General features: G+C 35.7%; 4 protein-coding genes across 4 annotated transcripts in view; 2 read left to right on the forward strand and 2 right to left on the reverse strand.

Moving 5' to 3' along the window:
• Positions 1–954: 954 nt before the first annotated feature.
• LOC124645899 (NADH dehydrogenase [ubiquinone] flavoprotein 1, mitochondrial) lies at positions 955–9043 on the reverse strand. Its single transcript, XM_047185878.1, has 8 exons — positions 8928–9043; positions 8548–8769; positions 7181–7473; positions 6619–6849; positions 6042–6274; positions 5062–5265; positions 3853–3920; positions 955–2344 (listed from the first exon to the last, which is right to left on the reverse strand). Exons 1-8 carry the CDS (start codon positions 8974–8976, stop codon positions 2205–2207), a joined length of 1440 nt encoding a protein of 479 aa, XP_047041834.1. The 5' UTR covers positions 8977–9043; the 3' UTR covers positions 955–2204.
• Positions 9044–9495: 452 nt separating this feature from the next.
• On the forward strand, positions 9496–11501 carry LOC124645942 (beta-lactamase-like protein 2 homolog). The gene is made up of 4 exons (XM_047185925.1): positions 9496–9884; positions 10033–10193; positions 10437–10759; positions 10962–11501. The coding sequence occupies exons 1-4, from the start codon at positions 9763–9765 to the stop codon at positions 11235–11237; spliced, it is 882 nt and encodes a 293-aa protein (XP_047041881.1). The 5' UTR covers positions 9496–9762; the 3' UTR covers positions 11238–11501.
• An 821-nt stretch (positions 11502–12322) lies between these two features.
• On the reverse strand, positions 12323–19264 carry LOC124645941 (mRNA-capping enzyme). Its single transcript, XM_047185924.1, has 12 exons — positions 18914–19264; positions 18456–18592; positions 17841–18008; positions 17091–17194; positions 16580–16640; positions 15994–16245; positions 15545–15680; positions 14400–14545; positions 13825–13990; positions 13378–13478; positions 12881–13071; positions 12323–12482 (listed from the first exon to the last, which is right to left on the reverse strand). The coding sequence occupies exons 1-12, from the start codon at positions 19097–19099 to the stop codon at positions 12364–12366; spliced, it is 1767 nt and encodes a 588-aa protein (XP_047041880.1). The 5' UTR covers positions 19100–19264; the 3' UTR covers positions 12323–12363.
• Positions 19265–21500: 2236 nt separating this feature from the next.
• Positions 21501–23352, forward strand: part of LOC124646157 (carboxy-terminal domain RNA polymerase II polypeptide A small phosphatase 1) — a 31299-nt gene continuing 29447 nt past the window's right edge. The window contains exons 1-2 of the mRNA XM_047186238.1: positions 21501–21696; positions 22011–22336. Coding sequence (XP_047042194.1) covers positions 21624–21696; positions 22011–22336 — 399 coding nt within the window. The 5' untranslated portion in view covers positions 21501–21623. The remainder of the gene's footprint in view (positions 21697–22010; positions 22337–23352) is intronic.

Raw genomic sequence — 23352 nt, forward strand, 5'->3', positions numbered from 1 at the left:
AAATGTGGAGGGTAATCGGACTTTTGTCGAAAAATAAAAACTTGACAAAAAATAACGAGTTCAATAGACTAATACTTAACGAAAACCTCCTATTATGGCTGGCAAAAACTGTGCTGCAACTGAAAACTGAATGAAAATGTAACCGTAGCCAAAAGTGAGTGAGATAATCACGCACAAACATAAAACCCAGGTTAAAATAAAAACTCACTCAAGTGAATAAGTAAACTCACTTCGTGAACCATGTCAACGCTTGATAACTCTTTCAAACAATCCGGCAGCATTTGTGTAAGTACCGTAAGTAAGTACAAATTGAACAAAATAAAAGTTGCGCGAAAAGTAACAAAGTAGACTCAAGAAAATCCAGGTGCGAAACATCGTTTAGGTATCCAACTCAAAGTAATCAATCATTTAGCTATCTTTATCACCACTAATAAATAAATGAAACTCATCATCATTTCTGTATCATTAAAGCTGGAAAAACCGATATTATTTAAAAAACAGCGTGACACGTGATGTCAATAGCCAGAATTAATGCAGATTACCTTGGATCCAAGACTCGTGATCAACTGAGAATACATATTTTCATTGTTTTTGTAGATAAAAATCGTATTGAATCGATAATAATATTCGATCTGCTATTATTAGAAATACTAGCTTCTGGTATTCGTGGCATTGGCTGTGTAAGTTTGCATCAAAACACAGCTCAAGAGAAAATGATTTTTATGTTTAGAAATAGGTAGGTAGTTAGATATTACTCGATGCTAAAATATTATCTTCAGTCCGTCCGTCACGTCAGAGGCCGTCGGATATGAGAAAACTGACACTAAGAATTGTAAGATAAGAAGAGGGTAGTAGTAAAATTCAATTTTACAATGGTACTGTAGAGTGCAAAATTATACCATTTGTTATCAGCATATTCGCCATGGGAAAAAAAACAGGAAAAAACACAAAATATAAATCTCAGAACATTTTATTTCTAATTACAATATTATACAAAATTAACTATATTACTTGATCACCCGTATGCGAATTATTACGGTGTAGTTATATGAGTCAAAGATTGTGAATTTATTCCAGGTAACATTAATTTGTATGCAGCTCTGTTATGAAATATACGTACAGGAAAAATATTCGTTTGTATGATAATTGTACATGATGACCACATTGTTAAGAATACAGGTAACTGCGCAATATTTAATGTATGAGACACATTTTGAGGCCAATTTTACCCACTAAATAAACGTCTTTAAATGACTATTTACTTTGAAAGCTGATAGTGAAAATTCATTGTAAACTATTGTTTTAATGACGTTTATGCTGTCGGTGAACTTGAGCCTGACTTAACGCAGAATTGTTCAAAATTCTGTACAGTTAACAATCTCGTATTTCACAGATAAAAAATCTTTAAAAACGGAAATGACAATGCACATTTCTGAGTGGACTATCAGGAAAAAATATAAAAAAAATCATATAGAAAGTCCAGGGAATAAGATAAAAATATAATAAATAGCGATAGTGACAAATTATCGAGGTTAAGCCCTCGACGTCACACTAACTACGTTGGAAACTGTTGCAATGTGTTGTGAAATAGCCATCTTGCCTATAAACCCTTTTAATTCTTATGTAAATATTTTGAAAGTATTCTACGACGCAAATTCTGACTGAAGTATTCAAAATAATACTCTCTTTGCATATTTATTTGTGTATTCGATCATATCAATCAAAGTTTGACAGTTCTTATCGCTTCGTAGTACGATGTTATTATCCAATATTTCGCCGAAATTTGTGTTATTTTTACATTTTTCAGATGCTTTCTGTATTATGGTGATGCTATTGCAATTTTGTTGTTAAAAAATCTCACCTTCTCGAACCATTTTTTTTGCAAATAGCAAATTCTTTATTTTATCTATCCATCATTTAACCCCTGAAACTTTCTTTTGACTTTAAAATCAGTGGCGGCAATACCAACAATGTTTAATTTATTTTATAAAAATAACTGTCCATAAAGGTGGTATCAGACCCTTCACTCGAGCGAACGTTCATTCCACTGAATTCTTCATTCTACGTTCACATGGCTAGGAAATATGAAGTGTCTAATATCACCTTTACTTCCCTTACAGTACGTTCCCCTCCCCAACACAAAACAACAGCTCGTATATAACACAGTGAGTCAGTGATACAAGTGGTAAGTAGTCTAGTGTAGTCTAGTATAGTCGCTCGGCCTTGCTGGGCCCGTAGGCGCTGGCGTAGGCCGCCATGCGACGCTCGAGCTCGGGCCTGAAGTGACGGATGAGGCCCTGGACTGGCCACGCTGCACCGTCGCCCAGGGCGCAGATTGTGTGGCCTAGGGAAATTGAAATTTATTTAATGAAACTAAGCTGAAAATCAGCATTTTTAAACGTAATAAAAGTACAGAAAGACGAACCCGCAAAATGCCCACCCTTCACCACTTGTAATGTGTTATTTGCTTTATTTAATTTGACAACATTGGTCCAATGCAAAATCAATACTGAAATCTATTATAAAATTGATCGGCATGTGCAATCAACAACAAAAGTTCAAAATAAAGATTTTTTAATATCCTGTAGTACACGAATCTTTTGAAATGTCAATTACCTATATCAACAAATGATTCCGGTTTCGTTGCTGCTGTTTTTTTTACTTTTTGTTGATAAAAAAAATCCTCACGATATACCTACGAGACGAGTAGAAACCTGAATTTTACAGTTGCGATTCAATAGTAGGTATTAAGGTATCTAAAGTGTAATGTACGATAAGAACACAGTTCCAAAAAAATAAGGAAAATATTATCAATGTTTCTATCTTTGTCATAGGTTTTTGGCAAAATGAATAGTTATAAATACGTATTTTAATTAAGAGCGATTCTTATCATATACACTTCCTGCACCCAGATATAAAATAGACTACGTCCTTGTTCAGAATGTGCCTAATCTTGAAATCGGATCAATGCTGGGGAGTTTGTTGAGCCACTTCTTCCCAGCAAAAACACACAGGAAGTGGTGAAGGGCGGGCGTTTTGGGGGCTGCCTTTTGTAAATTTCTGACGTTCGAACTTTTGATTTGATTTTTGACAATAGTTTTGGCGTGAAAGCACAGACACAGTTACTTTTGGATTTCAATATTAGTAAGGAAGTAAATGTAGTAAGGCTAGTAAGAATTATTCATTCAGTTTCGGCCCTCAAATCAGGTATTTTGTTGTAATATTTAATTGTTTTATTCAAAATAAGGTACATAATCTGTCGCACGGGCGTAAGTCATTGTGTAGCTCAATTCATATTTAAATGCAAAACTTTTTACCTTTGTTTAAACAAAACATGATATTTAGGATTAAAGTGATTGTTTGTGAAAGTTTAACAAACAGTATTTAAACAAGAGCTTATGTTAATCATGTTTGTATACATTTCTTGTCATTGTTGTATTTTTTGTAGCTACAATGTTTTTAAAAAATGTTTGATCCGAAAAAGGGCTGAAACTTAATATTTTTGTGAACAGTTGCTATGCCATTAACAATAGCCTATTTATTTCAAGACTAGCTGTTGCTCGCCGTTTCCCCGGCTTCCCGAGCTTTACTTCGTAACCTGATAAAAAGTAGACCATGACTTTTTTCATGACCTGTGTATGTCATTTATTCGGGCTAGTAACCCTGACTCATGCTCTAGACTATCATTTAAATCACTTCAGTACTTTACGCGCGACAGTTACTTTCGTGTTTATAATATCTATTAGTAAGGTAGGATTCAATACATATCATGTGACAATCTTTTTGTGATTTTGGTGACAAAATACAGCCGCAAATATAGCTGATTTTAATTACAATAAACTATTATCTTACCTTCAATTTGTTTGGAGATTTCCCATAACATGTCGATTTCTTTAGGTGACGCGTTTCCTTCGACCATTCTGTAACAAAAAATAATCATCATTAATTTACACATGGTTTATTTTTTTCATAAAGAAATGAAAGAAAGTTTTAATTCCTATTGTAATATTGTTTGGTTGTTATAAACCGCTCAATTGACAAAAAAGGTATTATCCTACATATTTTAAAGGACGCACGTGTTCTTTAGATTCAGGTACGATAAGGACTATTTTTTTCGGCACACTCATTTTAAAATGTGGCTTTGGTTTCACGACAAGAAATTTTGTATTATAAATCCTGTGCTAAAAAGTAGGGGCTATGCTATGTTAAAGAAAATTGTAACATTTGTACACAAGCGCCTCTATCAGCGTTTTTAAGAACAGTGTGCATTAATTTTGTAAATATTTATAAAGGCGGCAAAAAACGGCAAACTTTTAAAAATGAATAGACACCGAAAAAAGGAAAAAATATATTGAAACAAACAACACAGGCTGGTTGACGCCATAAATGCGATGCGGTGACGGGCGTTGAAATACTTCAATTATACAGTTACTTTTCAAACAGCTGTAATGTCTAATGGTACGTTCACACGCGCGCGTTCAAATCGACATTCAACGGGCACAGTCACGTTCACGAGCGTGTAAACGGTACGCCCGAGCCCGTGAACGCGCCCGTGCCCGTGATTGCCGCGGATCGGTCGAGTGTCGGTTTTTTGGCAAAGTTCAAAGGATGAATGTGCGGGCGCCCGGCGACTGTTTACACGCGCGCGGGCAGTCAGTCTCTCCTGCGCTTTCGTGACGATTAAACGTTCTAAGAAAGTCGCTACGATCGAAGATTACAACATGGCGGAATGGTTAACGTCGTTCATCATTTTGATTCTTTTTCCAATAAAAATAAGTTAAGCCAAAGGCTATGACAGCAACAACACCGAGATCCTCACTGCTCGCCATTCTTGCACTGACTGACACGACGGCGCGCGTGTGTGAACAGCTTGAATGTCCGCCTGCCCGCGACGGGCTGCACGCCGCGCAGGCCGCCAGGCAGCCCGCCGGGCTGCGCGGCGCACGTGTGAACGTAGCATGACGTTTTGAGTAACTCACTTATAAAACTAGACGACTGATTGACTTGTTCAGTCAAAGGGCCAGCTGTTTGATAGAATAGCTACTTTATCCAGCAACCCACCTGTATATAATCTTGTTCATCCACGAGACTCCCTCTCTGCACGGCGTGCACTGTCCGCAGGACTCGTGCTTGTAGAACATGATGAGGCGGGCGATGGCCTTCACGATGTCTGTGGACTTGTCCATTACGATGATAGCTGCGGTACCGAAGGCTGATTGAGCCGCTACTAGTGCGTCGAAGTCCATTAGAACTGTGTCGCAGACGCTGTTGAGAGAAGAAATTGGTAAAAGACTTGTTGATGTATGAAATATTGGTGTTGAGATTTGAAGGTTGTATTAATTCATATTAAAGACCAGAGTGCCTAGTGCGAGTTTTGCAAGTTAACTTTTTCGATGCGAAGAGTATCATACCATTGAATCACGTAGCACTTATCTTAGAATTGTTTATTTAATAAAGACTGTCATCAGTACTTGGTCGTATTACACTTGAGCTCACTTTTGTGAGTGTAATCATTATTAACCGTCAAAATGAATGAAGATGTCATATCTAAATAATGTGACGTAGCATACGACTCTTTATTTCAATAGACTTATAATTACGTATCGAGTTGCGAAAGCTGTCAAAACTCGGAATCAGCACTCTGGTAAGTCAATTGGGCTTTTGCAATGCGCGCCACTTTTATACCAAAACTAGCTTTTGCCAGCGATTCACCAGAGTCCCGTATGAGCTTCTGTACGAACCCGGATAAAAGGAACCAATAGATTTCCTCGATAAAAAGACTATGTAACACTGAAAAATTTGTTCAAATCGGATTTTCAGGCAAACATACAAACTTCAGCTTTATAATATTAGTACATGTACATTGATTGAAATACGTGTTGGAGATAATATACTATTGGAGATAATATATTAATTTTATTTCAAATGTGGGATATTATTATCGGAAACATCATCAAAATATTGGACAAAATGCCATGCTTTCCACCAGTTTCGTACAACTTTACTGACAATAAAATTTGACCATCCCACAAAATACTCACTGCTTAGGAATGAGCGGGGTCGACGATCCTCCGGGGATGATAGCCAGCAGGTTATCCCATCCCCCCACCACTCCTCCCGCGTGCCTCTCAATCAGCTCCTTGAGGGGGATGCTCATCTCCTCCTCCACCGTGCAGGGAGTGTTCACGTGCCCGGAGATGTTGAACAGCTTGGTGCCGTGGTTGCGGAGACGACCGAAGGAGGCGAACCATGCGCCGCCGCGACGGCAGATCGTCTGAAGAAGAATGTTTGTTTGGATTATATGGAATTGCTGGGTAGTGTATGTGGGATATTTATTTGGAATATTTGGATTTCTATTTGTCTTGGGCCATATTGCATTCGAATATTACGAGGCATTTCAGCATTACGTTGTCTTTACATGTGATACATAATAAGTCAAAGTTTGACTTAGCATTCAATACAAATTAGAAGGAAGTTTTGTCCCACAAAATAAATGTGTGTCGAGATTTTCGCATTCCCATTGAAGAGGCTCACATCAGCGGGGATTGGAAGCTCGATTGGGCTTGCCCTCAATAGTTCCCTCGAAACTCTTATAGTATGCTACTATTTGAAACTTACTGGTGACACCGAAATAGTCTCCACATTGTTGACAGTCGTAGGGCATCCGAACAGGCCCACATCGGCAGGGAATGGGGGCTTCAGCCTGGGCTTGCCCTGCTTGCCCTCGATGGACTCGATGAGCGCGGTCTCCTCGCCGCAGATGTACGCGCCGGCGCCGCGGTGCACGAACACGTCGAAATCGTAACCGGAACCGCATGCGTTCTTGCCGATGAGACCTGCTTGGTAGGCCTGGAATTAAATGGTGAGTTCTATTAATAATGGTTCTGTAATTACTGAATTAATTGATGCTTTGTGCAGCTCTTGATATTAAAAAACTAGCATTTAGTTAAAGGAAAACGATTTATGATGCCATACTGGCATGAATGTAGATAAAATAGGTGGTCAGGGGTACCTGGGTGAGTTCAATGAAAAATTTCTTATACAAAGTCAAGTGGCAAAAAAATATAAGCACTCTGTTATTGTAATCCTTCACATCTATGACATTAGCATCCTATGTTATCTAATTCTAATTAACACTCTATTCATAAAATAACAGAATAACTACCTAAAAAATCCTTACCTCAGCAATAGCAACCTGCAGATTACTGGCTTCATTATAAAACTCTCCTCTAATATAAATATAAGCAGCAATAGCTCCGATAGCTCGACCAGCAATGAGACACCCTTCCACCAGCTTATGAGGATCGTGTCTCATGATCTCTCTGTCCTTGCAGGTCCCCGGCTCTCCTTCATCAGCGTTCACGACGAGGTACTTTGGACGTCCATCGGAAGGCTTGTTCATGAATGACCACTTCATGCCGGTAGGGAAACCGGCGCCACCGCGACCACGGAGACCTGACACCTTCAGTTCATCTGGAATGTTAGGATTTAGTTTGTTCGTTTATTCTCAATATTTTTTGTTACTTTGAACATATCTTACGAAATTATATTGATTTGTATCAAATTTTGTCTAATTGTTTAATTTTATTTTTGATTAAACATGCCAATCTCAGGAGCTACAAGTATGATTTGATATTCTATATAAGGTTGATAAGCCATTCATCAAGGAGGGCCTATAGGCCACTTCTTACATAGATGCACAAAGAAGTTACCTTGGAAAACTGTTGGTAACAGCTACTTAAAGATTGTACTTTGAAGAAACACACATACAAAATGTATTTGTATTTAAAAATGCATACATTCATTTGTAGGTCAGTTATGCAACTAGATATTCTTAAGATATGTTCAATTTCAAAATTAAATAATTGATATTGCACAATAATAACATTTCAAAGAATCCAAAACAAAAAGTTGTCTAACTGCTTAATTAGTAAGGTTGTAGAAAAATTGTGCCAATTAATATTTTGAATACCTATTTGCAATTGTATTTCAATTATGGAATTATTAAGAATACTGTTTGATTTTACACATGGCTCCATATTCCATCTTTTGGTGTTATTTATTACCAGATCTAATCTAATTATTAAGATATAAGCATATTCTGGTTCATTAATAGCTAAACATGTGGAAATCTCTTTGAGTAAAGTTTGATTGATAATTTACATTAAAATAGAAGTAATTCTTGACTATAGATTCTCAAGGTTAGGATTCAATAGATATGGCCTTACTACAAAAACTTTAACAACTGTTTTACACTTGTCTAAAAAAAATGTGGCTCCAAAATGAACCTTATGTCAACGTCATAATTTGACATTTTTTTAGACAAGTCTTAAACTGACGTTAAAAAGTTTTTGTGGTAAGACGGTTAGTGTTTATGTATTTTTATATAACAAACTACCTTCTACCCTTACTTTACCATAATAATGATGGACTATTTTACAGACTATGCTGTAACTCTGTAGAATTGCGATTGTTTTAGAAGTACCATTCACAAGCAATACCTAATCAATAGTTATTATTTATCAGAAAGTATGGTGTAGTACTCACTGACAATCCAGTCGGTGCCCTTCAGCAATATTTCCTTGGTCATGTACCAGTCACCGCGGCACATCGCAGCCTTCAACCTCCAGTCATGTCGCCCATACAGGTTGGTGAACACCCTGTCACAATCTGACAGTGGCCCACCACGCTCCTTGCCCGCAGGCTGCTGTTGCTGACCTTGGAACCGCTTCTGACCATTGCTGACACTCACCAGTGGGCCAGCAATGCCTAAAACGAGACGTAAAAATTATGTAAGTCACACTGCGCACCTCAACAACAACAATTATTTACTAGTCCACGACTTTAGCCTTCGAGGTTCTCAGGTACTCTTTCATTTTATTAATGTCCAAACATCCTAATTTGTTCAAGTAGTTCCAAATATGTACCCAATTGCGATTTTGTCCTCTGAATTACTCTCGCCAGCACACCAGCCATCTTTTCTAAAGTGTCAAAACTCAAAATGTGAATGACATTTACAGAATTCAAACAAAATTAGTTGCCGTAATTTAGAATAAAGTTTACCACTTCCTGGCAAATTAAATCATACAGAATTAAATTTTTATGTTTTCATTCCTACGAATTAGAGTAAAATATTGTCAGAAATACGCTTTTTGCTGTTAAGATTATTGTACATAATTTTCTAGTACGACACTTTTGTTACAATGTTTGAATGAACCAATTTTAATTTACTCAATATACGGTAAGTTTCAAAAAATTGCAACACAAATAATACGTTCCATTGTATTCAGAACCGAAGATGAGATGAGAATTTAGTAAATCGATTGAAGCTTTCGATTCGGTTTATGTAATGGAAAAACTGTGATGGTATAAAAGCCAAAAAGTGGACATGTTTATTGGCACAATTAGTAAATATTTATTATCGTCATCGTTGTAATTCAACAGTTTATTTTTTCAGAACGATTTTAGTCTTATCTTGGCCTTATCAAAACAATGAAAATGTCATTTGCATATGTCAAAGTCCATAAACAAAGTCCACCGATAAAAATAAAAATTATAAAAAATCCCAAAAAAATAATTAAATTCAGTGTTTTACAAATGTGTTCATGAATATTAATTAACTTTATTAGCATAGCACCTTTGACCTGGTATAATAAAAGTGCATATTTGCAATAATATTTTTTCCAGAGTATTTTGCGTGTTTGTCATAAAAACCGACGTTATCTCATCACTTATTTTACTTTTTTGAGCCTCTATTAAAGAATGGCCGCTGTCATTCCAGCTGTGTCTAAGCTCACTTCGAGGATTATAAGGATTTTAGGTTGCAACCCTGGTCCTATGACTCTGCAGGGCACCAACACTTATTTGTTGGGGACTGGGCAAAAGTAAGGAGATTTTTAACCTTCCACATCAATTTCTTTGAATAGATACTTACATATGTTATTATACTTACATATATTATTATATTATAGCTTGGTTGGGTAAACCCTGTAATGATAGTTGCTTTTAAATAAATATTTATGTATTTTTCAGTCGGATACTCTTAGATACGGGTGACAAAGACGTGAAAGAGTACCAGAGCCAATTAGCAGAGCTTGTGCAGGCCGAACAAGTGAACATCGAGCATATAGTCGTGACTCACTGGCATCATGATCATATCGGTGGAGTGGAGAACTTGTATGGCACTATAGCTAGTAAGATTTTTTCATTTTTTGTGTTAAAAGTTACCAAACGCAGAAACTTGTAGAACATTTGAAAAAATACTATTGTCATATTCTTCAGATTTATATTTTTGTCCATATCAACCTAGAAAAACTGTTACTGATAAGATATTAATTGATTGTGGCCCATACAGTTAGAGGTCACCAAAATTGTCTTATAGTAACAGGCAACAAGTTAATATTGCAAAACTAGGTAATTATATTATATTTTTTCAGAGCAACCAAAAGTATGGAAGTACAGAAGAAGTCCTGACGATGACCAGGATGAACTTTCACAAATATATCCCATTCGCTGGTTGACTGATGGGCAAGAGTTGAAGGTGGAAGGTGCTACAGTGAGGGTCCACCACACCCCGGGCCATACTACGGACCATGTAGTCTTAACACTGTTGGAAGAAAATATCCTGTTTAGTGGAGACTGTATACTGGGAGAAGGAACGGCTGTGTTTGAAGATTTGTATAATTATATGAAGAGTTTGAATAGAATATTAGAATTGAAGCCTTCTGTTATCTATCCAGGACATGGAAATATTATTGAGGTAAATAATATTTGTTGTTTTTCATTCATTCAAATATCACACTTATTTAAAAAGAAAATATATTGTCCCCAATCATGACTATAGAATACCATTTTAGTTACATAAGCATCACTCATAAGTGCTTGTAAAGGCCTGAATGAAATAAATGATTTGACTGTGATTTTGATACCACTATTCTAATAAAAAATCTTTATACTTTCAGGACCCAATGAAAAAAATAGAATACTACATTGCTCATAGAAACCAGCGAGAAGCCCAAATATTAGAAACATTAAAAAAGAACAAAGAAAAACAACTAAACGAAATGGACTTAGTTAAATTAATTTATACTGAAACCCCTGAAAATTTGTGGCCTGCAGCTGCTTATAATGTCAACCATCATCTGACTAAATTAACTAAAGAAAATAAACTGTATTGTACCACTACAGATGGGGAAACTAGATGGCAATATGCTGGCAATGTAGAAAGCAATTTATAGAAATTTAAAAAGTCCCATTTAAAAATAACATTAGGAATTCAAACAAACCTTTTTGCAACTAATTTTGAACTTTATTTACTTGTAAAAAGAGTCAAAATTGAATAAACTGATTGTAAGTGGTTTGTTGCTATTAGTAATGTTTTTTTCAAATGGTAAAAGTATTATTAATTGTTATTCTGGTAAAAGGTGTTTTTTTTATAATTTAGAACTGGTGCCATGAAACCTAATGAAACGATATTATGTATTACAATGTTGTTATTGAAATTAGTGGTTTTCTTTATAATCTGACTCTCATCACTGTCCCTAGAAGCAGAAATCCACCATAGAGGTTTGGAATTACTATATGATATATACACAGCCTATAGTGTAAAGACGTTATATATCGTGGAAATTAGCAGAAAATAAAAAAAAGTATTCCATAAATTAACTATCCATTCATTTTTTTATTTCATAATGTTTAATACAACATAACATTCCATTTTCAAAAAAAAGAAAACACAACAATGTGAATTTCGAAAAAATATGACAAGGTTTCATGGATGTTATGTCCTTGCTCTTATAAACTATTTTATTACATAAGTAACTTATTTATTAAATTATATTTATCAACATGAATGAGTGAATTGATAGCTCGATTGTCATTATTTTTGAGTGGTAACACCAAGAGGATTTGTCTATGGCCCAATCAGCGGTTGCCTTCATAGAGCTCTGAATAAGTTCATTATTAAATTAAATAACTTATTACACACATTTTAAATCGATTAGATAACACTTTGTAGTTATGAAACAGACCCTTGCTGGTAAGATACATTTCAATGATTCATTTACTAGCCAATTAATTTATAATCTTAATTAATAATTTAGCTGCACCAATACAATAAATAAGGCTTCAAGGAGCCAAAACCAGATATGATAGCTATTCACGAGATCAAGAACTGTAGAAACGCATGAATAGAAATTCATTACTCTCTTTTTTATTTTTATTAATTTTCGGTATTTCAATGTCAATAAATAATTTTAGATCACATCTCGATCTACACAATTGATATAATTACGCAGTTATAAGAAATAAATAAAATAAGACAATCACGCCATCTTTTATTACGTGTCTACAATGTATATTGGGCTATCGACGCATGCGCTTGGGAGGCGGCATCATATCCGAATCGTCGTGGAATCTATGGTTGTCTATGTAGTCCAATAAGATCTCCTTGGTAACCGGGTCCTTTATGCTTTCGCAGACGGCTGGGGAAAAACAAATTAAGAAAATAAATGAAAGATAAAGTCAAAAGATGTTTTCACAAGAATTAACGCTGTAAATAAATAGGAAAATTTTAGGATGTCAATATTAAAGTTGCTATATAATATATATAGGCCAGGCCTATTTTATTCTAAATTTATTATATGTAAGAAATGATTATATGTAAGAAATGAATATTACGGAATCGAGGTTAATCCCCAAATATTTCTTTTTAATGCTACTAAGAAATAATAGCTAGAAAAAATAAAATGACAACAAGGCGAACTTGACTAATAACGCAGTCAAAAAAAAAACACAAATTATTATTTACTTCCCCAGTAACACAATCACAGTTATATACAATAACAAAATAACTTAAATAAAAAAAAAACACTATACTTACAAGACGCAGTATTAAAACTATTAGGAAAAGATTTGTCAGTTCGCTCCCTCATGAAGACCCAGCGTCCGTTCTCGAAGGTGCACTCAATAATTTTATTGTCGAGGTGTTTGATGTCTTTCGTCACTTTCATTGAAGCGAAGGGCTGGTCCATTTTACCCACGTATAAGTACCCCACTTTTGTTGGCAGAATTCTGAGAAAGCAAAAATGAATGAAGGATATTTTTTTTATTGGGTCATATAATAATTTTTTTTTTGGCCATTTTAGTTACAAAAAAAAAAACAGTTTGGAAACGTTAAATCATCATGATTATTATCTTGTAGTGTGTTCATTTCCAGTATTGGCTTTTTTTTTTAAAGAGGTAGTTTATTTTATGACCTCTCCAAGAGCCTCTTGGATAACAGTTTGAAAGAAAACTTTGACTTCCCAAAAAGGTAGACCTACTTGTATAAACATGCTTATTTTCTGCCTAAAAAATCATCGTCTTGTGAAAACTTACCCCTGTCCACCCTGTGTAACAATTTTTAACTTAAAGTCTACACTATTCATGTGACTTGGCTTCCACTTCAGCACATCTTCACATGGGCCGGCTATGTACCTCTGAAAAAGCATAAAAGTTGATAATTACGTCGGTAAAATAATAAACAATAAATAAACTAAAGAAGGTTGAGCTGCACCATTTAACTATAACAATAACCAGCCGTGTACTTGCATTGGTCACATCAGTGATTTGATAACTGAAAATGGTTTGGTTATTGACTTATCATTGTAGTTAAATGATGCACCGTAAGTAATTTTTGATTATAGATATGGAGCAAATTGCGACACCTTAAAACTTTATTTTTCATTGACTTTGACGTTCCTTGTTCCAAAACAATGATATTCTATTTTCAACTTTATTTTTACGACATAAGACTAAAATTCGATAATAAACTCTGTCACTAACCTCCTTAGAAGGCTGGAATATAAGTCCATCGGGCTCATGTGACAATGTCTTAGCAAACTTCTCTCCTAACAGCTGTCTGGCCATCGGCAGCTCCCAGAATTGTTTCAGCCGTATACTGAACGGTTCCTGTTCCTTTTTGATTTTACCTTCCTTCATAGCTTGGTGCCTGAAATGGGGTACAAAATGTGAGTATAGATATTCAGGAAATATTAGCAATGTATAAAAGGGAAACTTAATGGCAGTTCGCTATTAACTTCGAATATAATTCCGAAGCTTTGGTAATACCCCTAGCGCACCTTCGCGGCTATAGGTACTAAAATAATAAAGTGTTTTTTTTTTTTGTTTGAACCCAGCTAAACTATCCTTTGGGATAGTCCCAACATAGCTTCCCAACGGTGACTTGGGAAATAACGGCTTTATTTCGTCAGAAGTTCTCCCGGGACGCGAATGAAAGTGCTGGAATCTGCTATACCCTATTCACGGAGCCATGAGCCAAATATGGAGCTATAATAAGTAATGCATATTTTTAGAAGAATATCACCAAAAAACTATTTAAATAAAAAAATAACATATACCTAGGATTAACGATTTCATTCTCAATGTAGCTCAGTCTAGTTGGATAGAACTCCATTCTACCCGTGTCCGTCCCCTCGAAGCTGATGACATCATAGCACAAGTATCGAGGTATGTCCTTGTTGTCCACTTTATCTATCACCATTTCCTGCAAATTGTTATAGATTTATTAATCAATACTTATATAAGTACAGTAGACTGCACATCAGTGTTAACTGTCATGCACCTTAACTCAATAGTAATAAGTACGATTTTCCTATAAAACTGTTTCCACTGATCTGAAGTTGACTGTAGCGTCTGTCTAATGAACGTAGACCCTGGCATTATTTACAACTTTTCGCATGGCAATACTCAATATCTGTCAAACGTTCGACAAATGTCATAGTCAATTGTTCTTTTGTGTAGGTTAGTATGACACTGTAATTTTGATACTTTAGTATTTTGCCTCGAATATTATCGTTTTCGACATTCGTGATAGGTATTTAAATACAATAATAATAACAGTAGGTATTCTGTTTTTTTCTATACCTACAGTAAATCTGGAGAATGTGGCAGAAGTGGGTGGATTTGGAGCAAAATGAAAAATTAATTAATAAAAAAAATATTTCAAGGATCAAATTAGGTTTTTCCAAGTATTATTGGGGTGGTCATGCTTAATTTTTTTAAATTTGCCGCCTTTTTCATGGGACTAGACTCGCTTGACAGACTCTACCTAACACAGAATTAACATTATTTTATTTGATTTGTTTGAAATTACTGAAAGTTTCACCCACATCCGGGGGATCACCTTCCTGAACCCAGACAAAATATAGCCTTTATCACCCGGGGATAATGTAGCTTCCCAATAGAGAAATAATTTTTTAAATCGGTTCAGTAGTATCGCAGTCTTTTGGGTTTAGGAATTAAGGCTTACAAAGGAACAAATAACTATTATTTTATTATTATTTTTAACCATTTTTGCCCTAAGACCTATTACTGAATTAAATCGATGTAGCAAAATTTCAAAGCAACAAACTGACTTCATCATCATCATCATCAGCCTATCGCAGTCCACTGCTGGACATAGGCCTCTCCAAGTGCACAAATTGACTTAGTGACCGACAATTATTTTCTTAGTAAGTAACAATATTAGCAAGGACAAACTTACGCCATCAAGTAGAGTATTCTTCAAATGTCTCCTGAGATCCTTTCTGTGCGGGAATCGAAGGCCGAACACTTTGAACACGCAGTTGTCTCGGTCCAACATGTACACCTCGCCTTCACCGTCGATTAACATCATATACCTTAAGAAAAATAGTTTTAAAACATAAAAAAAACATTGTTGAAAGGTTCTTCTAACCTATAGACAGATATGTGTTGCTAAGGAGTTTGTTGCGCCACTTCTTCCCAGCAAAACACAGGAAGTAGTGAAGGGTGGGCGTATTGAGGGCTGTCTTTTGAAAAATTTTGTGGCGTCCGAAAAGTGCTGATTTATCAGCCTAATTTGAATAAACGTTTTTGAGTTTGAGTTTATAGTAGCTATTTAGTATCAGCATTGGCCCGTGCGTAGCTGGGGCGGTTCGCTAGTTACATAAATAAAAAACAAATAAAAGTTACCTAACACCATCAGCCTTCCACGAGACCCTATAAGGTTTCTCATGTAACTTCCTCAAGTTCACCATATCCATAGACACGGGCTGTGAACCCGGGAACCCAGTGGTATTCCACTCACAGAACTGCTGGGCTTTCTTCTGTACTTCACTGAGCCGAGGCTGGGTGTCGAAGGGTTCTACGCCTCTGACTCCTGGCATGAATGTGGCCTTCTTGTGGGTGGTTTCCCGTCTTCCTTTGCCTTTGTGCTTGCGTGGACTGGGGATGAAGAAGTTGGTTTTAATAAATTCATAAATATCAAGTGACTTTTATCGAAGTCAAAAATTAAAGACATCAGCTGAGTGACTTTTCATGTGCGGGTATAAATGTGCTGCTTTCCTCAACTTTAAATCGTTTTTTTTTTCCATTGTTATCATAAAACATATTTTTCAATATATCGTCAATTTTGTTGTTAATATTTTTTTGACTCCACAGGCCTCCGGCACGTCCGTTTTTCGCACTCGTACGATATTCAGATAACTGCCACGCTTTGCCGATCTATCAAACGGACTTATAAGAGATTGCTAGAATGGAAACCTTATCTATAACTTACTTGGATGTTGAGGTGTTTGTAGAATTACTGGGTACATCGTCATCGAAATCCTCTTCTTCTTCTGAAAGTTACATATTTCGCATTATATTCATCATCAGCCGTTTTCCCGCGGACCCGCGTCCCGTGGGAACTACTGCCCGCACCGGGATAAAATAGAGCCTATGTTACTCGTGGATAATATAGCTTTTTAATGGTGAAAGAATTTTTAAAATCGGCCCAGTTGTTTTTGAGTTTATCCATACAAGCAAAGTTTTTTAAGCAGAGTAATGTACCTACATTACTCTAAAATACTAATTACATTTCGCTGAAGGAGTAATAGTGTATTTACGTAAATATTTAGTAGTTAGTACTACAACAGTTTAGTAGATCAAGTGGGCACTTGATCTAGTATCTAATAAGTATTGACATTAATACACTATTACTCCTTCAGCGTCTTAAATAAAATGCACCTACAAAAAAGACTCATGTTCCTATGCCGTAGATATTTTCTATAACATAATCAATAACTTACCATGACACCAATCAGGCAGGGCGGGTGCTGCGGGGGTTAACTCTATCTCATCGTATCGACGGAACAACTCTTGTAAGTAATCCTGCTTGTATATACCAGGGGGCCTGAAAATAAGAAGGTAGTATAATGAAAACTAACCCAGTATCATCTGCCTAAGTAATAGCAAATACATAATTTGCATTGACTAGAGATAGAGATGAACAGGTGTATCAATCACCAACTTCCAGATTAATGGCTGCTTTATGAAAGTTTCTTAAACCCACAAAGACTCATTTCAGCCTGACCCGGGAATCGAACCCAAGACCTCGTGCTCATCAGTCACGCTTGCAACCACTAGATTGATGACGCAGCCATGCAGAAATTGGCATAAGTAATTACCAAAGCATGGACACAAAAATTGTTTATGAATTACATATGCACACTATTCACACTAATAGTAGTAAATATTTGAAATAATTATTAAAGGATTTAGGACTAAATAGCTACAAATAAACTACTCATTAATAGATACTATACACTATGTAATAAGTGTTAGTCATATTTGAATGTATGGGATGACATGCTTCCAATATAACAGCATATTTCATATTAATTACTACTGGTGACGGCGATGAGGATAAATTTTTCGATGCGCTTTATTAGTTTTAAGTTTTCTTTTTTTTAATGTAAATATAGATTTAGTTTATTTTAAAATATAACGTACAGAGAAAAATAAACACATTAACTTATTTATCTATTCTAAACACATACCTCATTCTAGCAAATTCATTGATAGCAGCTTGAACACTGCAGTCCAAATGTTCCACCATGTATGAAACAAGTAGGAAGCCGGTCCTATTGAAACCATGGGTGCAGTGCACACCGATAAACTCTAGAGGCTTCTGGCTTATAAATCTGGCTACCAAGTTGATGAATTCTCTGAAAAGGAGTTTATATACTTGAGATTTTTTAGAATGTAGACATAATAGCAATCATGATGAAGAATAAAAAATTTTCTATGAAAACTTAAATTGTTTATATAGTTTTTGTCTGCTATTATCTACAAACAGGTCTTAAGTTTTATGCTGGGATATAATAGGAAAGGTATAGTACAAGTTTTTAACTTTCCTCTAAAATCAAATTAAAAATGTCTACCAGATAAGGTTGTGGCTTACAATATGGAGATCAGTGTCTTAAATTCTAAGATTAATTAAATGATTACTCAGCCATTAAACACATAAATATGTATTGAATTTTCACTACTGCAATACTCTTTCTGCTCTTCAACTAATTTTATATAGCAGCCTCTTCGTAAAAGTGGAGAAAGAATAATCAGGAAAGCTAACCCTACACCACGTAGGATATATAGCAGGAAGAGAAACTCACCTGGTCTGTTCAGGTGAAGGTGTTTCTCCGTGTCCTCTGCATTGCATTTTCACATACTTACAACCTGATTCTTCTACCTCTGCTTTGTTATAAAACCGACTGGTGTTTGTCAGATCAATCCATAGACCCAGTTGGATCTAAAAAGGATTTAAGTGCTGAATTCAATATGCAATGGTCAATATGTAGGAATAGTACTGATTTAAGTACAAATTTAAATATACTCGTTTGTTATGCGTGTGAAGAGTTGCTAATCAGCATTTAAAACTAAAAATAGATTTTCATGACTAGGAGACAATTTCTTTAATGGCCCATGTAGGTCAACTGTGTATTGGGTAATTCTTTAGTAACTAAACACAAAACTTGGTTTCTTGATCCAGAAAATTCCATAGAAAACGTAAAATTAACTGAATATTGTACAAAACAAATGCGAAAAAATCTGACATAGAAACGTGACTCACTTTCATGCTTTTCATGTAAACAAACAACATGGATGGCGTGAAACGGTTTTCTTCAGGTACTTTGTCATTGAATTGAGATCCCAAAGGAGTCTTGAAAGCCATAAACTTATCAGCAACGAGTCCCGTTGCCTTTCGTGGGCATCTCAACCACCTATTGGGTATAGGTCCTGGATCCCTTTGAGACATTGTGATCAGTTCCAGGGATCAACTTATTACAAACTAGTAAAACCCTGCTTGCCACACATATGGTAATAATTCACAAGATTAAAGGTTCTCTTTCTAGAAATTCTAAACAAATCTGTTTTTGACAAGTCGACACTCACTGGCACAGCATCTTTGTCAATAGTGTTGCGCACTGTTGCTCATTCATGACACACTAGAGATGGGTAACTCAGGAGTGATAGATACAAATGATATGAATCATTCCATTTGAATCAATCACTCTTCATATCTTTACATATCCGAATGTGTCAGTAGTTCAGTATATCTTTCTTTACACCTCACTCACTCGTCGGTCATCGCGTCGGGTACTAACTAATCTGTGGCGTCGGATAGCTTCGTCGCGCGCCATTGGTTGAACGTCAAGCGAGCCGTCTCGCTCGCACCCATACGATTACGAATGTCGTTACTTTGACCACAATAAGTTGACACCCAATAATAAGTTGTTAACTCTATTGCTCACGCATAAGGCTTATAATTGTTTGTCCTTAGTGAATATTTCGGTATTATAATCTTGTCAAATGTATTGAAAACTTACCGCCTACCGAACAAACATGTTTTGCCTCGAAATACACATTTTGAACTAAAATTTAATTTTCACGTAAATAATTTCGTAGGTAGACAGTCCTAAGCCTGTGTAAAGTATGAAAGGAAATCAGAAGGCTATTTCTATTTTTATTTTCTAATACTTACTAAACTAATGCTTATACTCAATACTAGATTGCGATTGACTATTCATTGAACTAATTAACATAAAAGAAGTAGGTTGTACCTACAGTCATAAGAATAGTATTTTATTTAATTAGAAAAAAGTTGTTCAATCGCAACCGCTCAATATATCAGAAAGATGCAAACAACAACCAACCTATCACTATATCTGAATGATCTATTTGAATGAGTGAGCCGCACACGAGTTGCGAGTTTAAACGAGCTACTGAGTTATACTGAGCTACTGATATAAAGATATGAAAGAGTGATTCATATCCCAGTGATTGAAAGATGCATATCTATCTTTTCTTTTCAATGACACATTTTGCCCATGTCTATGACACACTATTAAATTAGCTACTGTTGCTCGAGCATACAATACAAATCAAATGCCAATCTAGTGCATTCAACCAATCGATTTAAAGTAAATAAACAAAAATTACATTTATTACTCCTAAGAATTCGCTTATGATATGCTTATGCCATTTTACTCCATTATTGCTTTTATACTACATTTATGTGAACAACTTTTTCCTATCCCTACTAATATTACAAATGAGAAAGTAACTCTGTCTGTCAGTCGGTTACGCTTTCACATCTAAACCACTGAACTGATTTTAATAAAATTTGATACAGAGATAGAGTTGACCTTGAGAAAGAACATAGGATAGTTTTTATCCCATACTTTTGAAGAGGAAGCTAGTTACATATATATTTACAGCTATGTTCACAGAATAAAGAGCTTTGACTTTAACAAAAGACAGTTTAAACGTACAGGTACAGGCTAGTAAAATAAAAATTGTTAAGTAATGTAAAACTTAAAATAATAATAATAATATTTGTGTTACCATTTCATTAAAGTTGTCTCAAAAGGGCTTCAGCGTGTTGGCTTCGGCCCCACGTTCGCCTTCCAAAAAGCCGGGACTCTGTAGTCCCGTGGTCGGTTAGAGACATACAAATAATAATAATAATAACCCTTTGTCACCTGAAAAACAGCAAGCTAAACAACTATCCGAGTTTGTATTTCTAAAGCGATATTTTCTGAGCTAAATTATTACTGAATCGATCAATAGAATCGATATTATTGATAAAACTAAGTCCATCACTAAACTTTTGAAGGGAAGCCATAGACTATAATTAGACTTAACAGATAAAAAAGCATCTAATGTAAATAATATTTAGAAATATATTTGCTTTTCAAAAATTTTAATTTAACTCCAAATTATGATTCTTTAGCTTTGTAAATATTATTATTAGTGATTCCACAATATTCTGCAATAAAACTCAATCCACACGTTGATGTGTTTAAATACCAAATATTTTATGTAAGTGGGCCATATTAATAATGCTCGCTTTATTTTATATTGATTGATCAAAACACAATTACATTATTTTTAATCGCTTAAACCTTTGTTTAATACATACATAACTTTTTGTTGTAATTGTAATAAATGATTTTGAATCAAATAAAGAAAATGTTTATAAATACAGGTTTTGAACGTCAGCTAAACTATTTTTGGCTGTTGACAGAAGTAGCAACATAACGAAATATGAAATGTAAAGTATTGTTACTTCACTCTTTCTTTCTAAAACCATACGTGATAGAAAGAGTAATACGATTTTATGATTTTTATGTGTTGGCTACATTTGAAGTTGGTATTTGCCCAATGCCCAGAGCCTGCCATTTTGTAAGATAGAAGGGAGATAAAAAATAGTTTTATGGTGTTAAAATTTTACAAAAACTCCGTTGCCATTTGTCTTAGGGCCAAAAACAAATGTTTAAATGGACGCATCGTCCATTATAACTCAGGTGTCACGGGATGACGAGCAATTAAACAATTATGGATCCGACAGAGGTAAATCCCAACCGAATTACACCTGTTACCTACTGGCATCAAATTAGAGCGTATAGTGTTACCTCCTCGCCACTTGTAAATATTTGCTGATCGTGATCGATGTTGATCAGTGGATTAGTGAACTTTTTGTATTCCTTGTGTTCCGTTTCGCGTGCTAGTGCTGTGAGGTAAACAATTGGATATTGTGGACGCGATAACATTTATGGCAACCTTGAGAACTTCTCTTTCCTTACGGGTCCTCCGGTGATATTCACTGGGCCTTCCGAGTGTGTGATACTGTGTTGTAGTGTTCTGATGAGAAATGGTTGTTTTAGGGTCATCCCCTGGCGGGCAGCATAATGAGGGGGATGTCACGCCGGTTTCGGGGTCTGCCCCAATGGGTAGTAAAAAGTCCAGCGGAGGCGGCGGGTTCCTGCGGTCCCTGCTGTGCTGCTGGCGCGGCGGGCGCGGCAAGGGCCCGCCCGGCAGCAATGGCGCGAACAGCATCGAAGGCCGGGCTTCGCCGCTCCCGCAGGAGCGCGGGCTCCTGGTCATGGACCACGCCCCCCGGCCGCTGTTACCACCAGTGAGACATCAGGACATGCATAAAAAGTGTATGGTCATTGATCTTGACGAGACGTTAGTTCACAGCTCATTCAAGGTATGTGCCAATGGTTTTCTACTTAATGCTTGATTGTTTATTTTCTTGCAGAGAGCATCTTGTATTATTACTAAACAAGGCTAAAACATTGCCTCGTTCGTGGCCTTTGTTGTCAAATCTTGTCAAAAACAGGTTTTCAATTCACTTCTGAAAGTAATTAATTCATTGTGTTCTGTATTCTGATTGTAGTTATATGTCAAATTCTTGGTCTTTGAATAATAATAAGCTTATTATACTCAAAACCACTTATCTTGTTATCTAAATGGTGCGGTTTTGTCCATAATAGTAATGTGTTTCATAATTTATCAAAAGAACTTATCAAAATATAATTATGTCATTTCACGTTAAACATAACATTATGATTAGGCTATTAAATTATCTTTGTATTATTGCTTTTATAAATCCACATTTTATTTAAACAACACAATATTTGAAAATGCAAATAAAAACATCATTACGATTTTAATTCTTTGAAAAAATATGTAGGGTAAATACGCCAAATGTCGGCCTCCCCCCAAACTTCGGCCGTCTGTACATTTTCAGCTTGCATTCATTCAAAAGGTAATTAAGTGTTAGTTTTGCTCCTCGAATTGCAACCTTGGTTTATACTCTATACGTACAAATCGTTACTATCCGATTCTGTCACTTACTCTTCTCATACTGAGCGTCAGTAGCGATTGCGCCGTTGAAACATCAAATTCGCACGTAAAGTAGCTTACTCGAAGTGAATACTCACATTTTGGGGATTGATATTAGAACGATAAAACATTTATTTATTTTTGTTTTAAGCTTGATTGTCACTAATGGGTTATTTTTACTATATTTTAAGATAGTTTTTTCAGCGTTTTGCGTATATTTTTCAAGGAAAAATAGGAGGCCGCCATTAGGACAACAGTTTTGACTTGAAACCGGAGTCTCGGCCGTGGCCGACTTAAAGCAAATGCAGTCTATTTTATAAATTCCTATTGTACTAATTCCGTTGGCTTAACAAGAGAATTTGCAAAGCTTATAGGCAA

Source organism: Helicoverpa zea, chromosome 3 (assembly GCF_022581195.2).
Source record: "Helicoverpa zea isolate HzStark_Cry1AcR chromosome 3, ilHelZeax1.1, whole genome shotgun sequence".
In the NCBI taxonomy this organism is placed as follows: domain Eukaryota; kingdom Metazoa; phylum Arthropoda; class Insecta; order Lepidoptera; family Noctuidae; genus Helicoverpa; species Helicoverpa zea.